This window comes from Nicotiana tomentosiformis, chromosome 12 (genome assembly GCF_000390325.3).
Source record: "Nicotiana tomentosiformis chromosome 12, ASM39032v3, whole genome shotgun sequence".
NCBI lineage: Eukaryota > Viridiplantae > Streptophyta > Magnoliopsida > Solanales > Solanaceae > Nicotiana > Nicotiana tomentosiformis.
In genome coordinates this window covers 123,995,204-124,012,307 of record NC_090823.1, presented here as the reverse complement: position 1 = coordinate 124,012,307, position 17,104 = coordinate 123,995,204, and the positions used below count along the sequence as shown (strand labels likewise).

At 36.0% G+C, this 17,104-nt stretch overlaps 1 protein-coding gene across 2 annotated transcripts; it reads right to left on the bottom strand.

Moving 5' to 3' along the window:
• Positions 1-1,079: 1,079 nt before the first annotated feature.
• On the bottom strand, positions 1,080-16,527 carry LOC104105504 (actin-related protein 4). 2 transcript variants are annotated; one of them, XM_009613823.4, is made up of 20 exons: positions 16,386-16,527; positions 16,164-16,255; positions 13,176-13,322; positions 13,018-13,091; positions 11,042-11,122; positions 9,514-9,574; positions 9,263-9,312; positions 7,018-7,072; positions 6,002-6,079; positions 5,840-5,893; positions 5,610-5,663; positions 5,475-5,535; positions 4,468-4,519; positions 3,872-3,938; positions 3,018-3,080; positions 2,831-2,893; positions 2,318-2,380; positions 2,119-2,183; positions 1,520-1,588; positions 1,080-1,372 (listed from the first exon to the last, which is right to left on the bottom strand). In XM_009613823.4, exons 1-20 carry the CDS (start codon positions 16,396-16,398, stop codon positions 1,327-1,329), a joined length of 1,308 nt encoding a protein of 435 aa, XP_009612118.1. In that variant the 5' UTR covers positions 16,399-16,527; the 3' UTR covers positions 1,080-1,326. The 2 variants fall into 2 exon arrangements, with proteins under 2 accessions (XP_009612118.1, XP_009612119.1); XM_009613824.4 differs by lacking the exons at positions 1,080-1,372; positions 1,520-1,588; positions 2,119-2,183; ... (7 more) ...; positions 5,840-5,893; positions 6,002-6,079 and adding an exon at positions 6,288-6,402.
• Between the last annotated feature and the right edge of the window lie 577 nt (positions 16,528-17,104).

The following is a 17,104-nucleotide window of genomic DNA, read 5'->3' as shown; positions in this document are numbered from 1 at the left end:
CTTTTACGGCTACTAAATGTAAATAATTTTGGCTGGGCTAAAAGTAATTGTTGCCCTACAATCTTTGAGACCATTAGGCATATAACTTTTTCTAGCTATAGCTTAATTGCATGGAAAAAGAATTATATGTCGAGAAGATGAGAATATGTTGAAATTGATAGGAAGTACATGAGCATGAGAAAGGCTACAAATGACGAATATGTTTAATATATGAGATTCTTGTTTGTAATTTTCCCCAAGTAATGACGAATGACCACAAACGACGATAAAGGTTGGAAATATAAGAAAGTTATCCTTTTTCTAATTTGTTGAATATTAGCTAAACATTTTCATATCAATGGAGATGCTGTAAGCGTCAATTGGATTGTGACCAACCCAACACAGTAAAATGAGAATTTACGAAATTCTTTTTAACCAATTTTTTTTTATTGTCTGTAAGCAAGATCTTGATCATATTGGCTGTGGATCTCTCATGCCGAAACCACCTAACGTTTTCTGTTTCTTCCTCTAGAGAAAGTTCGACCCAACAAGTGATCACAATACACATTGCATCCTAAAAAAAGTGAACGAGACTAATAGCCTATTTGGCCGAGCTCCTTTTTTTTATTTTTTGTCAAGCACTTTTTTCTAAAAGTTAAATGTTTGGACAAACTTTTAAAAAGAAAAAAGCGTTTTTGAGTAGAAGCAATTTTGAGAAGCACAAAAAATAACTTCTCTACAAAAGTTACTTCTTTGAAAAATATATTTAAAAGCACTTTTTAAAAGTTTGGCCAAACACACTCACAAAAAGTACTTTTTTGAAAAACAATATCGAAAAAATCACTTTTCGAAATAAGCTGATTTTAAAAGTTTAGCCAAACAGGCTTTAACTTTTGTCTGAGATATCATATAATCATTTTACCTTTTGATTGGACTTGCTAGAACTTCTTGCTTCATCACTTGAAGTAGCCAGTTTTCAACCTATAGGCATAAGAATCAGCATGATTGACCCATCGTCCGTGTTCACTCGGTGAACTTCCAAGTGTTACAAAGGGGTCTTTACTCTTTACCCACTTAGTTGTCAAACAAGGTCTTAGCAATTAGCACAAGGTGTTTAATCTAGCATTTTCATTGAACAGCTTCAGTAGTGGTACAGCTAACAGCCTAATACAAATAGAAAGTCACTCTGATTCCTACAACGTTAGTCAACGGTGCAAGTCCGATATGGATGTACATTGGTACAAGACTTGAGCAGAGCAAGTCCACTTGGAAAAACATCTTTGCTTGATGCTAATCAAATAAATACAGTGCTTTCCGCAAAATATAACAGAACGGTAAGAAATCATCTTAAGGACATTTTCTTTGAACGTAAGATGCCCCGTGCTCTTCGTACCTGTCATTAGCATAATGAAGAGGTGTGCTCATTAAAAACCACTGTAGTTATGTGGCGTAGGAAGAGCTGTTTTAAAGGAAACAGAAACAAGGAGTGCTCTTGCTTGTCAAAAGTAGCATTGGTTTCAAAGAAACATGCAGAACTTACTCAGACTTCGAAAACCACATTTGTTGAAAGGAACCAAGAGATGCCAATATGCTGCCCCCTATCCAAACACTGCACAACGCCTTTGTTAGATCAGAATTGTGTAAAGAAACCCTCTCCTAATTGCTAAATGCAAACCATTATTTATGGATGAACAGATATATCTTCTTCAAACTAGCATTTCAAGATTTTATTAAAAGCAGTCAACAAAAAAAGTATGTTTACTGTTTTCTCAAATCTGCATTTATATAGGGAAAGGGGAAATCTGCATTTATATGTTTACCCTCCCCATACCCCACTTGTGGGATTACACTGGATTTTTTGTTGTTGAAAAGGAGAAAAAAGGATATGCCAATAGTACTTGAAATTTTACTGAGCAAAATGCTTCAGTTATATGCTGTCAGCTTTAAACTTAGAAGTAGCAAATATCAGAGGAAACCCAAATCGAAATGCTGCATGTAGATGAGAAAAGTAAGTTCAGTACACACCGTAGACAGTTGAAAGCTTCTAACTTTACTTTAAACACTCAACATCTAAAGGAACTATCACCGTGAAGAGAGGCTGAGAAAGATGAAATGAGAACTACAGAGTAATAGTTTAACCTGAATCTCCTTTCTGTAGCATTTCCACTAGCCAGCACTTTGACTCTCGCTGCTTGGGGAGACTCCTGGAAAAAAGCGCAAACGAGATATGGAATTAGGTATTCAAGCTAAGGAGAAAAGATAAGACTGCTGTCCTTGAATTCGAACAAGTGCATGAAAGGGGAGACGGGCATAGTTAGAGTCAAATGGGAAACGGCACCTCTAGCAAGTCCTTTTCCAGCCGTTCTTTGAGTTGCTGCATCGATGCTGTTCCCCCAGCAAGCTGTATTAAGCAGTGAATCAAACTAAAATCTCATCCAAAGTTTCATATTCAAACAGGCAAAATATAAGTAGTCTTCGGAAATCCATATGCTCGTGGTAGGTAGATGTGGGACTTAATCCAATGATAAATTTGAAAAGCACTGGCTCTAATCTGCCATTGAATTTTCATATTGTTCTTTATATAATTTTTATCTACAAAGTCATAAGGAGCATCATCCGGTTAGAAAAATTAAAATCACTTTGTCATGCAATTTCCATTTTTTTTCTCCTGAAGGAAAGCGTCCTCTCAGTTTCAGTGCTTACAATGTGAAAATGGGAATTTAAAAGAATTGACTTTTATAAAATGATCTTCACAAGTATTTAAATGTTAAAAGCAACTACAAGGAAGTGCGCAAAAAGGAAACTTCAGCCTCATATTTAAAGAGATTACAAGAAGCATTGATGGCTTTACCAATATACTACTAAAAAGTTCTCTTCGGATATCCACATCGCACTTGTTAATGCTCTCGATAACCTGAAAATTTTGAGTAAATTACTACACCAAACGACAAAGGAAATGTGAAAGAGGAACAAAATTTGAAGGACGAATGTCAACTGATATTATCTATTTGAGCAAAGTAAAGGGAGAAAGGACCAACCATTTGTGGTAGACCACGAAGAGAAGCAGCAGTCTCAGCAAAACTTTCCATACCGGGGATAGTCTGTGACACGCCAGAAAGAAAAACACCAAAGTAAAATACTAGATAAACCAGAAAATCTGAAGCGGCTAGCCTGAGAAGGCAAGATGACAGATTCTCCAGATAATAGGTATGCTTAAGCAGACAGAATGTTCTGTCTTACATCTGACAACTTATGATAGTATACAGAAAAGAACACAAAAAAAATACTTTATTAAAAATCATTAGAGACTGATATCTCAAATAATACATATCTTTGACAATTCAACAACTAAATCTGAATCTCAAAGGTAGAGATCATGGCATAATAAACTGTCACCCCAGAAACATCCCACTAATTTATGACCTGAAATTCTATAAACTTTGTTGAACCTTGAAATGCAAGGAAATGAGATGCAAAGTTAAAAAGGTAATATCGAACCAAATTGTGTGAGCAGTACTGGAGGTGTGTAAATTAGCACAGCCAGGTCCATTATCCTCATTTACCATCAATATAATTCTTGAAATATAGTTCTAACCATTGCAATGCAAAGATAGGACCTTGCAGATCATACCAAGGACTGCTTCAGCTATAAGTATACCCAACTTCTGAAGGATCAATACATAAAAAGTGAAAAATACGACAGCGGGGAGGCAGGGCAAGAAGCATTACAGATTCAACATCTTAAGATAATTAAAAATACAGAATCATGCACAGAAGAAGATGAAAGTCGCGCACAAAACAACTGCTCACATACATCCATGAGACCATGACTCCCACTAGATAAGAGAACAGAACAAGAAACCCGAAAATTAGGACGCTAAGAAATACCAACCTGAACTAATGATGGATTGAAAATAATATCAGGAATCTTGAATCTATCCGCTCCGACTTCTATCGTTCTGTTTCATCATGCAAAACAAAAAAATAGAAGGCATATGAAACTTAATTTTAACCATACAAAGGAATATCCCCCAATTCCAATCTAATTGACTTAATTGATTTTTTTGCAGAGAGTAAGAGAATTGAATTGAGTTACTATATTTGACATTGCTAGATATTTGAGTCATATGAAAAAGTATAAAGATGTCACATCAAATTCAATTAATACAAACTTATACAGAATGTTATCTTCGGCTTGACATTGTTTAAATGATGGACTCAGCCAATTAAGGAAAGAGATTCACATGTTTTTGAGAAGGCATAGGTTAATCAAAATAGGTAACAGGCAGCAACTCTGAACGGCTGAGGTCTAATCATCTAGGACCGAAAACCACTACCATGGGGCTTCTAGTTATACCAAGAAAGAGTAAAACTACAAACCAAGAAATAAAAGGGGTTCCGATTTTTGCATTTAGATCTTCAACCAAAGATCTAAGGAAACTCAATCACTCATTCTCCAATGAAACAGAGGAAGACTACAACACTTACTGCCCGTCAGGTAGCTCATAAGACGTCGTTGGAATGTTTGAATATGAACTGTCTGCAAGAAATAGAGTAGCAGCATATTACTTTCAAACTTCAAAAAAAGAAAATACTACATATAGAACAACACCAAAGAAAAAAAGCATATGAAAACAACAAGAATATAGTATCACTGGAACTTGAAGCAATCTCAACTGCCATGATGAGCATAGTATATATAATAAAAGGTCTAAGACTATTGCCAAAGATATCAGTGACATTTTGTTAGATGAGGAAGATTACTTTTTTCCTTTTTCCTTCTTCTGTCAACTGCCAACGTAAGCAACAATATATACTAAAAGGTCTAAGACTATGGCCAAAATATATCAGTGACATTTTGTTGGATGAGGATAGTTACTTTTGTTCCCTTTCCCTTCTTCTGTTTCCTTTTAGATAAGGGTACATTATAGCTGAGGGATTACAAAAGAAACAACTGTTATTTCTGTCAAGACATAATAGAATGTTGGCAATATCTTCAAAGTTAATATCCTTTCACTACACTTAGGTCAAGATTCAATTCCCTGTAAATTTCTCCTGCCTTGGATGTTAGATGATTCATAGTTTTTCAGGGCAGAGTTGGATGAGGGAAGAGGAAACAACATAGTATTTAATACCTATGCTAGATAAGGATCTATGGCAGAAGCTGCTTTTGTTCATTATAGTATCTTGACCCAACTAAAGTAACTCATTTTCCTGTTTGAGAGTCAAAACAGTTTTTTTTTATACCAATTGCATTTTAAAAGTTTATGATAAGTTTTTATAGTATCTCAATTAAATTTCGCAGGACGAAGTAACTGTTTCCAAAATTGAACCTCAAAAAATAAAAGTGGGCATTCAATTGGGAGTGGAAGCAAGTTATTTGGAGAACTGCCTTCTCATATTTAGATACATTTGTATCTTCTAGGGATAATAAACAACAGAGTCCATGAGTCAAAAGGAGTATAAGAATATAATAGTTAAGAGGAGAAACAAACCATCATATGGAGTATCTGGGGCTCGTGAGACGCATTCTTTTATGTCACTTGCAATCGCTCTCTGCACAAACAGAACAAGACTGAGCAGCTAAGAGAAATAACAACTGAAGAAAGGAAATGCTAATAATGACTAACCTGGCAATACAGTTTGTAACTCTCTGTTGTATCAGGGAAGTCAAGGTCTACTGTCTGTGAAACAAAGCATAAATGTGATCAAGAAATTCGACAAAACATCAGAAGATTAATGGTGAACAAAGCTTAAAAAGATAGTAATGAAGAAATATAAACCAAGATACTTAAAAATTACATTTAGGTGAGGATTAACCAATCAGATTGGTTATGGCACTAAAACAAAGGTGTGTTACCTGAAATTCTCCTGGACGGATCTCCTTCCGCTTGAATGAGTACCGAGGTTTTATCTAGAAGAATAATGAGAAAAAGGAAAAGAAAAGTTTGTTTCAAGATAAGGCAGATCATTGTGTATGAAATCATGTCTTAAGGGGGGAAACTGACAATAAATAACTAACCGTAATGCCTTTCTGTTCCAAACTTTTTATCAAGCAATCGGTAAGAATTTCTCCCCCAATAGGAGATGTAGCAACCGCCTGTAATCAAAATAAAGAAACATAGAATATATGTTCAACGAAACCAAAAACATAACTTTGAGAAGTTGGACAACAATGCACAGACCATGTGTTGAAGATTTAACATCCATAGCCACTAATATTTTCCCATCCTTCAAAATATAAAAGAAAGATTGTACAAGTGCGCCAGCAACTTAGACCCTGTCTCCCCAAGCAACGAGGAGGGATGATGCAACTAAACATGAAATCCTTTTCCTCCTTCCACCTCCCATAGACAAAATAAACATCTAAAATTTTCATCTTGAGTGCCTGCCATCTTCAACATCTAAAGTACATGATCAATCCTGCATTGATTAATTAGCTTTTCCACCTTAAAATCCATATCCTGGACTTGATTTATTCTTTACTCTGGCTTACAATTTAGAAAACAGCAAGGAATATTCTATGAATGAATAGTCAGTTAACACATCTACTCGACGGAAACATGCCAGCCAAACCATTATATGATTTTTCTTAAAGAAATTCTAGCGAGATACAATTTGAGGCCCTCAGTTATTACCATGAGGGAAGTACAACAAGATAACAGATATTTCTTCTTTTTTATTTTAATTTTATTTTTGAGAGTGAGAAGGGGAGGTTAGCAGATTCGGGAACAAATTCATTTGCTTCAGTGCCATTAAACAATTCCCAGACGCATGTCAGAAGTACAAACATTAATGGAGATCTCTGTTTGTTAAGTAGGAGCTCTGCTAATGCTAGGAATTGAATAAAAGAATTCCATAAGAAAGAAAAGGAAAAGAGGTCATATTTCAAACTGGAAGTAGTATATTTTACAATAGATAGCTCAAGTAAATAGGTAAAAGTGATCATATGTTAAACTCTTAATTAAGTGAAGACACTACAGTCATCAGGAAAGAAAAGGGAAAACACTAAGGCAGTTGCTCTTTGTTGAGGGATACCTTTTGAAGAACATATCCATCATGAACAGGAGCAACAGTAGTCGATCCTCCACCACTGTATTAGTTCAAGAACAGCTCTTTTAGCAATATCCAATGAGCAACAGAGAAAAGATGCAAGCAGAAACTGCTAGATTCATAGCAGTTAACAAGGTAGAGTAACAAAAAGAGTACACATGCATTCAGTCTCCTAAATAGAAACAGCTATAACTTGAAAAGAAAATAGTCAGCAGATCCGAGGACATAGAAAAATGCAAACCACTCCTTCACCAGCTTCAAAATATAAAGCAAAATATTCCAGAACTGGTAACTTGAGCTTCAATTTTGTATAAATGATTGGATGACTTTTGATGTATAGTTGATTGCATGGATGAGCATTCCAGAGAACAACATCTTTGTATAGCTCTCTTTGCTAGGGAAAATACTTGTAGAGCTAAACAAATAGAGTGTGCCTTCTTTAACACCATAAACTCTTAGATAAGGTAGTGCACACATTTCAACAATAATAGCAAATTTAGCTTCTTAATTATTGAAGAATTTCATTTGTGGTCCTGGTGTGAGGTGTCTAACCAATAGCCAATTTAACTTAAACACTATTTTGGTATCTTTCTACTCCTTAATACAACATTGAACAATTTGATAATGATACATCATACTAAACCAAACCTCTACAACCCTTACAAGGCAGTTCCAAACCTCTATTGAGATCTGTCTAACCTTCATATCTTTCCTGTTATACTCCTGCGTATCTAACTTTGTGAGTGTAGCAAAAGTTACTATTAAGAAAAGATGCAATAAGCAAAAGTGGAAGTGAAGATTGATACTCAAGTCATTCCCAAAAGAGATAGTCTGTATCTTGGGTCTATAATCCAAGGCAACGGGGAGATTGACAAGGATGTTACCAATCGCATTGGAGCGGGGTGGATGAGATGGAGGCTAGCTTTGGGGGTTTTATGCGATAAGAATGTGCCGCCTAGAATTAAGGGCAAGTTCTACCGGGTGGTGGTTAGACTGACTATGTTGTACGGAACTAAGTGTTGGCCCGTCAAGAAGTTCCATGTCCAGAAGATGAACGTAGCTGAAATGAGGATGTTGAGATGGATGTGCGGACATACCAGGAAAGACAAGATTAGGAATGAAGTTATTAGGGACAAGGTGGGGAGTGGCCTCTGTGGAGGACAAGGTGCCGGAATCGAGGTTGCGATGGTTTGGGCATGTGAAGAGGAGAGACATAGATGCTCCGGTCAGGAGGTGTGAGAGATTGACCATGGTGGACTTGAAAAAAGGCAGGGGTAGGCCAAAGAAGTATTGGGGAGAGGTGATTAAGCAGGACATGTCATTGCTTCACCTTACCGAGGACATGACTCACGATAGGAAGGTGTGTGGACGTCGAGGATTAAGGTGGTAGGTTGACAGGTAGTTATGAGTTTCTCCTAGGTTTATCAGTAGTACTAGTACTATTCTTGTATTCTTTTATTCCTGGTTCTTTATTACTTGTGATGTCACTCGCTTCCATTACCTTATTAAATTACTGCTGCTATTGCTTGTTGCTTTATTTATATTGTTCCTTAAGCCGAGGGTCTATCGGAAACAGCCTCTCTGCCTTTATAGGGTAGGGGTAAGGCTGCACACTACCCTCCCCAGACCCCACATATGGGATTAAGCTGGGTTTTTTGTTGTTGTTGGGATATCACATAGCATTAAATAAAGATGATTGAAATGGAAGAGTATTACGGGTGTACTATGCAATAGTAGAGATTGAAAAAGAATAAAAAATACAAAATACCATCCACCTAATCTAAGCGAAAGTTTTATATCATTACTACAACTCTTACATATCCTTAATATAATTATAAAGTTTGATATCATATCTCCATATTCTCAAACATAATTCTTACAAGATTCTTAAAAGTTAAGATGCTAACCTACTTGAAGAGCTCTAATTTTTCATCATTCGCTCATCATACAGTTATGAATCAAACCAGACTGCTACTGATGTAAATGTGTAGAAACTTAACAATTCGAGATGAAGAGAAACTGAAACTAATATGCCATCATGCATCAGAAATCATGAAATCTTTCCAATAATTTATATTCACTAAAAGGGAAGGTACAGAAGCGCGCAATGCAGATAAAATGAATGCTATTATCGCTGGGAGGTGAAATATCTCCGCAAAAGAACTTTATTGACAAGACAAGTCAAAGAAGCAATTCAAGGATGATAGCCAGTACGTAAATAAGCTCCTACCTGTCAACAACCAAAGAAGTCGCACGTCCTGATGCAAAAGATGTGAGAACCTAGCAGTAACAGTATCCTGAGATAATTAGCAACCGGAGTGGAATGATCTTGTAACATTATGAAGATACAGTATTTTTCTTTTTTCTTTTTTTTCTTTTTCGTAATCAGGTAAAAGTGAAAGTTTCACTACTGAACAGCACAATGAAGGTTCTGTTAAGATGCCACAAATTAAAAATTCAAGAATTGAGAAAGGCACTTACAGCATTTTTGGCCAAAAACAATGCAGGAACTTGGTACTTTTCAAACATTATCTCTGCAGCCCTGTCAATTATATGATCAGTCCACTGTAATTTTCAGTTTGCATTCAGATGACATGATAATGCAGGCACCAGATTGCCTTAAGAGAAAACATTTAAATGATAATGTTCCCTCAATAGTTAAACTTCATTTATAGCTTTGAACAATAACTTCTTTCCTTTATTCCAGTTCACGATGGACAAAGTTTTTCACAGTAGACTCTTCTCGTTAAGGGGAAGAAACATTTCAAATAGAGTAATTTCACAAGGTATTACACATTAAACAAGGGGTATTACACATTAAACAAGGTAAGGTTTCTATCTTGGGACTTGGGATCCATTCAGCGGCAAATGAGCAGTTCATCAGTAAACCAGCCACTACTTGACAATCCTCACTTAAGAGACAACCATGATAGGAATTTCAGGCAAAGCTATGAGGGCTACAATGACCTCACAGAAAAGGTCAAAGTGGAAGGACCTAGCTTTGACCAAAAACTTGACCCAAATCTGTTCTTTAACTGTGCAGAAAGCTCAGAGGACTATATTGAGAGATCAAAATGCTCAATCAAGGCTACAAGAATCACTCTAAAGAGATTTACAGATGAACTACTTGTAAAATCTCTCTTTTGCGGATTCTTCAATTCTTCTTTCTCTCTTTCAGTTTTTCTCTCCTCTCTTTATTCTTCTCTCGCCGAGGGTCTATCGGAAACAGCCTATATGCCCTTCCAGGGGTAGGGGTAAGGCTGCGTACATTGGGAAACTACTGGGTTTGTTGTTGTTGTTGTTGTTGTCTTTATTCTTCTCTCCTTCTCCCCTTTCTCATATTTTCCCCTTCTCTTTCACCCTACTCCCTTTCTGGTGCTACATCACTGGTATCAGCCGCTCAGGTTCTTATTCATCCATTGAATATCCACGACCTTCTAATAACTAATCCTCTTACTGTGTTTCGCTGTTCTTCCTCCTTTCACTCACTGCTAGATGTGCCTTCTGGTAGAAATGCAGTATAGTCACAGACTGCTAAATTATTCTCTTTGTTTTTAGCTGAGGACAAGATTAGTTTGATTCATGGGATATATATTGTTTACTCATTAAATTATAATAAGCTTTTGGTGCTTATGACTTTAATATGACAGGAAGCTGCTGCAGTGCTCATTGTTTGCCCTTTGAAGTAGCAAAGACGTAGGGCCTACAGGATTAATAAATACGTAATTTTTACTTAAGAGCATGCTTCGTCCTTGTACTTTCCTAGTCTTCCTAATGAAACTTTATCTCTGTAAAACAGAATTAACGTAAGACGCAAAAATAGATATGCCAGCAAAAAAAAATTAGAAAGGTTAAGAGTTTCATTAAATAAAATGACTAGCATATTCAGGAAAAATAAAGGCTTGAAATCTTGTACCTAATAATTATACAAGGCCCAAAAGACAAAAGGCATGATTCTTAGAATAATGTAAGGTAATGAGACTGCTAAAAGACAGATTGGATTGCTCACTTTTCCCTCTGCTGCTGAGTGTTCGAACAGGGCTCTGCAAGTAACATTGGATGCTCCTTCGGATCGATCAGTAAGCATTCCCTGTAAGTGAATGTAAGTAGGCAGGGGAAAAAGGTTCTTTCAACAGTCTAAGAGCCGCATCAACTTAACCAAATGACAAAGGACAGGAAAAAGCAAAAAAGATGTCGCAGGAAAAGCATATAAAGAAGACAGTTTTTACCTTTCTTCAAAATGAATAAGTAATATAACATCATCTTTATTTTTATTTTATTTTTTTTTATAAGTAAATACAACATCATCTTTATATAAAGCAGATATTTTTCAGTGATCAAAGAAAGTGAAAAACAATGCAGCCCCATCTACAAAAATACAGTGCCAGTGTCTGTAGAATAAGCATGTTCCTTTTTGGGGATGAATCACTAATACAGCATTATTTACATTAATACAAAAGCTATGTTGCCCGGATACGGGTGCAAGTGTCTGACACAGGTATGGATTTAGAGGTCGGATCATCATCTCATAAATTCTAATATTCCGGATATGGATAACAGTAGGGGTGCATATACTGGGATACAGCTAATAAATGTTTAAATATAATATGCATAACAATTACTAGTTATTTAGAACATAGAAAAATAACTCAACTTTTAGATAAATTGTCGCCAAAATCCATTTTTGTATAATTAAATTTAAGTTATGTTGAATAATAATTTGTAAGTAGTGTTAAATGATCAAAGTTAGCCCAATTAATGTTGTTCTTATGGATCTTGTCTATTAATATACAATGAACTGAGTTTGTGACCCAGTTAAATCACAGTATTTTTGTAGAATACATTTTTCCAGGTGTTTTTGTAAAGGCCCAGTCCACCAGTAATTGGCAAAGATACCCTCCTAGGGCATTTCCTCCTTTGAGTTCAGTGGCGGCTTCAGCAGACAGTAACCCTAGCATGCACTCCTCTGTTTGAGTTGAATGGTGGCTTCAAATGATGTCTCCAACTGTTCTTTTATGTTTTTTTCCTCTTCTCCTTGGTGCTTCATCTCTGTCTTCTTGGTTCTCAGTTTCACCTTTCCTTTGTAAAAGTATCCACCGAATGTTGACAGAACCCAGTACGAACCCTGTAACTGTACCGGTCTGTCCTGTCGTGTTGACTCCAGTGCCGTCGGAAATTGAAGGTTCCGAGCAACATAGTATAAAAGAGGACAGTGCCAGTAATCCAAGTAGTAAAACTAAAAGAAGGGGAAAAAAGTAATGCAGTCCAATCTTGAAAGCTAATGGTGGTCTGGAGGGCCATTAGGAATAATTGCTTAAAACAACCCTGCAACAAACTCTACAATGTCACCTTATCAAAAAAAAAAAAACTCTACAATGTCCTAGATATTGTTAATTGCCTAAAACTATCCTTTCAACTATTAGGAAAATTGTGAAATAGGCCAATATCAACTAAACTAAATGAGATTAAAAGGAAATTATTTAGATTTTGTCTGTCTCGCATAATAATTCTACAATATGTTTCATAGCACTCGGTAATCAAAAGCAAACGTGCCAGAGCAACAAGATCAGCAGTATATCACCTTAAGGTGGTAAGATCCCTCGGTGAGGGTCTCCAGGGTACTCCCAGACTAGGAGGGGAGGATGTGACATACACAGAACGACCATGCAACAATAAGCAAAGCGTATGCCACTACATACTATCCGCTGTATATAAACAGTCACTTTGCAGTCTGAAAGAAAATCCACGAACTATATTGTGCTGCAAATATCCCTGGCAACTGGGTAGTAGACTTCTTCTTTCTTTTTTTTGGGATAAGATTTGGAGACAGAGAAATATAATACTGCATACTCATGCAATTGTGCCATATTGCTTCAAGTTGAAAATCCCCACTTAGCTAAGTTGAAAATATTTAGAGTAATATTCTTGCCCTAATGTTACATGGGAAATTGTTTCAACATATCAATGAAAGGAAGGGCCAATTACCTGAAAGCATGGTCCCATATGTTCTCTACAATATCCCAGTCCACAACCATCCCATCTTTGATGGGCGATAGCACCTGCCCAAGATAATGCAATATCTTAGATGGCAGAGATAAGGAAATGGCATCACAAGGCAATTCTATATAAACTTGCAAACTGACCTCCATGAGATCACGGCGAAATCCCAAGGCTTGAGATCCAACATACAATCTCCGCTTACCCTTTGATTTAGAGTCAGGAGCAGATCCAGAATTATCCTCCGGATTATCAGGATAATCAACTTCCATTTGATCAACTGATCCAACAATCTTTAAAAGATGATAAAATCAAGACAACTTTACACAGAAATAATACAATGTAGGTGACTAGTTGAAAGAGAAACTGAATATGAGCATATATGAAGGAAAATAAATAATGATATAGACATCACAACCCAGGCGGGTTAGTTTGTGAGTGGCTAACCTGCTAAGGATATTCAAGAATTCAAAAGGACACCAACTATAATGAGGAAAGGATTTGAACTAATCTTGAAAAAACAAGAGTTATAGATAATTGATTATATAAAAAGAAAATAACAGAAGAGATCTTGCTGATTATCTCAGCAGCTATCTTATGTATAAAGTTTCCTGGAAATTTTGAGCTGCTTCCACTAGAAATCTTATTGTTCAAGACTAAGTAGGAAATCTATTTTTTTGTAATGGCAGTGTCGGAACCATCTTGCATGTAACTCGACTAATCTATCGGTTACTTGCTACCTCCCACCAACAAAGGTGTAGGGTAACACTATCCACCGAAGCGTAAACAGATGGAAAGAAATCAGCTACCTTTTTTGCCTCTACTGTGATTTTAACCCCAGTCCATCATGGTTCATCCTAACTTTCATTAACCTCCATGCTACATCCTTGAGTGCAATCAGGGACTTCTATCATACTACTGTGATTTGAACCCCATTCTCTCATGGTTCATTCTAACTTCATTAACAGCCAGGCTACACCCTTGAGTGCAATTAGGGACTTCTCTCATTGAACCAACATTCTCCAAAAGTGGGTATGAGCAATATAATAAGATAAGCCATTTATATTTTGTCTTTTTTTAATGACCGAGAAATCCATCTGGGGCCAACTCACATGACCAATCGCTGCCTTCGAAACTCCGGGATAATGGGCCCGCCCCTCTAATCTTCTCCACTTAAATACCTGGCTTTAGTTCCCATGGCGCAGAGCTTGAACCTGCGACTTAAGCCACAAGTCCCACAACATTTGCCACTTGAACTTAGCCTTGGGGGCATCTATGTTTTCTCGTTTTTCTTAAGGTTAAAAGAGGAAATGGTAGCACATATATGTGGGTCAGCTTCATTTATACTTTCCAGTTCTGAGATGCGTAAGAGAAGTATTTCTTCTTCTTTTTTCAATAAGTACGTAAGAGAAGTATTTCTCAGTATTCATCTACTGCACCATTAGTTTTCTTGACCAATTTTACCTCCATTAACTGTGTGATGAACTGAATCATTTCTTTATAATTAGACTGATAGAGAATGGACAATCTGTTCTTGGTTCCTTTGATATCTGTTCGTGCATGAGTTGCATAGAAGAAAGCCATTAGCAGGCTTTGGAATAAAGAAAGAAACCTTGACATGGGATGCATACAGCAAAACATAGAACACTGAGATCCATTTTTAGTAAAAGAATAATAAGTCATTTATTGTAAATAGAACACATTGCAATATTACTAGTAGCCGCTTAGCTGGAAAAATATTACAATAGCAGCACAAGTGGCCATAACATTCATATCAACCACATGCCGCAATTAAATAGCTAAAGATGGCAAATGGATTCCTCTCTTTCAGTGGATAGCCAAATATTTCAAGTCAAGGAACCCAAACCTTCTGGTAGTAGCTTGACTTTTAGCCCAAGGAAACACTTGACATAGATTAAGGGCAAGCATTTACAAATTACAAGATTGCTTCCCCATGACCCCAAAAAAAAAAAAACATAACGGATTGAGATGTGTAAGTCTTGTATTAAATCCCCAAGCACAGAAGCTACTTATATGTTAGAGCTACAAGACCTTGCAGGATAATCTATAACAGTGGTCTCATGGTAATAACATAGAGTTGGCATTTAAATGTGGTAAAAGCTCCCACGTAAATCCATTACAAGTATCCCATTCCCAAATCATATTCAACAGCTATTCAACCTAAAAGAAGGTATAAATTTGTTTGAAAGGATTGTTCTTGAGGACCTGACAAAGAGCATACAGCTACCGTAAGCATTTATTGGATAATAAATAATCCACACGTTGATGCACTCCAGGAAAAAAAAAAACATCACATGGGGTATGGGATTCTCTAGCCCTTGAGTCTAATAGTCCTCAAGTTTCTCCACCATGTAAATGAGAAAACAATGTAAAGTTTCCAATTTTCTCAAATTATACCTGATAATTTTTATAAATGCTGATGGGAAAGTTGGTTGAATCTCTCAATTTCAGTCTTTTGGTGTTCTAGTTAATGAGTTTAATTTCTAAATATTCTAATTTCTTCAAGAAAAATCAAAAAATAATTAAGAAGAGTTCATGATCTATATTAAAATCATTAATCCCCAAAATAATAATAAAAATTGAATGCCGGGCAAATAGTAGCGTGCTAAAGCCATGTCAATCCATATTTACTACTACCCTATACTTTTACCTCAATTGCATCTTAAATGCCATGAAAGCTCAAAGTTGCTGCCTATGACCAAAGTTCTAAACTTTAGAAGCTTCATCTTTAGCAGTCAAATCTGGTGTTCAGGCTGCATTTCCCAAAAATTCCATGGATTTAAATTATATATACTATCACTCTATCAGTGTAAAATTATTTTACATTATTTCCACAATTTCACCAGTTGTAACAAGCTATTTACTTTTCTTTTCGAGGTTACCACCTCAAACTTGTTATAGACAGGTGAAAGTTGCCTGTAATTATCTATTAAATAACCTGATAATGCATATAACCTTTAAAATGCTGGTACACGTAACTATAAAAGGCTACTATTTTGTAATTATGCTTTTGAAAAATTTGAACTTTGGACCGAAAGAACGATTTGGAACATCTTACTGAAAGCTGCATTATTAATCTGCAACCTAAAAAGGACAAAAACTTTATAACTTACAGAAGGGAAAACGGCTTTGGGAGCATCTTCACCAGCGTAACCAGCTTTGCAAGTATGGCTACCCAAATCTATCACAATTGCTGATACTTCATCTGTAGACCCAAAAAATAAAAATGCAAACAAAAAAACGCGCTGAATTCTTGTGCTTATAATAAGAAAAATGTTAAAGCCGTAAATAGAAGTATTTTTTTACACTCGAGAAAGGAAGTAACTGGTACTCACCACCGCCGTACATGATTCAGTGATTCGAATTCGGAGACTGATTGTTTGCTGCTTCAGTGAAATTGTCTTTACAAGTCGCGAGGGCTTTAGCTGGGTTTTTGACGGGAAACCGGGTTGTGGGTCGGGTCAAATTGTTATTTTTGGCCCTTTACAAATGAAATTTACAAGGAAAAAGGGTCAAATATACCACCTCTACTTTGGTATATTGTTAACATTTAGCTTCTTTTATACTATTGGACCACATCTACCCTTATCATTAGCCAAACTTTTTTAAAATATCCTCCGCCTAACGGGAAGCAAACAATTTTTTTTTAAAAAGACTTTTTTTTAACCCATTAATTACCCGTTAAACCCTTTTTATTTATTGCACTTTTTTTTAAATATTAGTCATCTCCTTCGTAGTGTCTTGTTGAACTAAAAAGCGAAAGATATAAAAATACCATCAACCATATATTCATTTATATATTTAGTCACAATTATTTTAATATCCTTATTGTATGTTTAGTATATTCTAACTTTTCCAAATTTTTTTTTCTTCTTCTAGCTTATCTTTTTTTTTTGTCATGTCGAACTGTAGCGAGTATTCACCATAATTTTCTTTCCACCATGACTTGAATATTTATAGTCTCTTATTAGGTTGATAGTTCTGAAGTCTTAAGGCAACTACCGATATATTTCTTCCTCCAATTGTGAGTCTTTGTTGATGAGTATTTACGCAC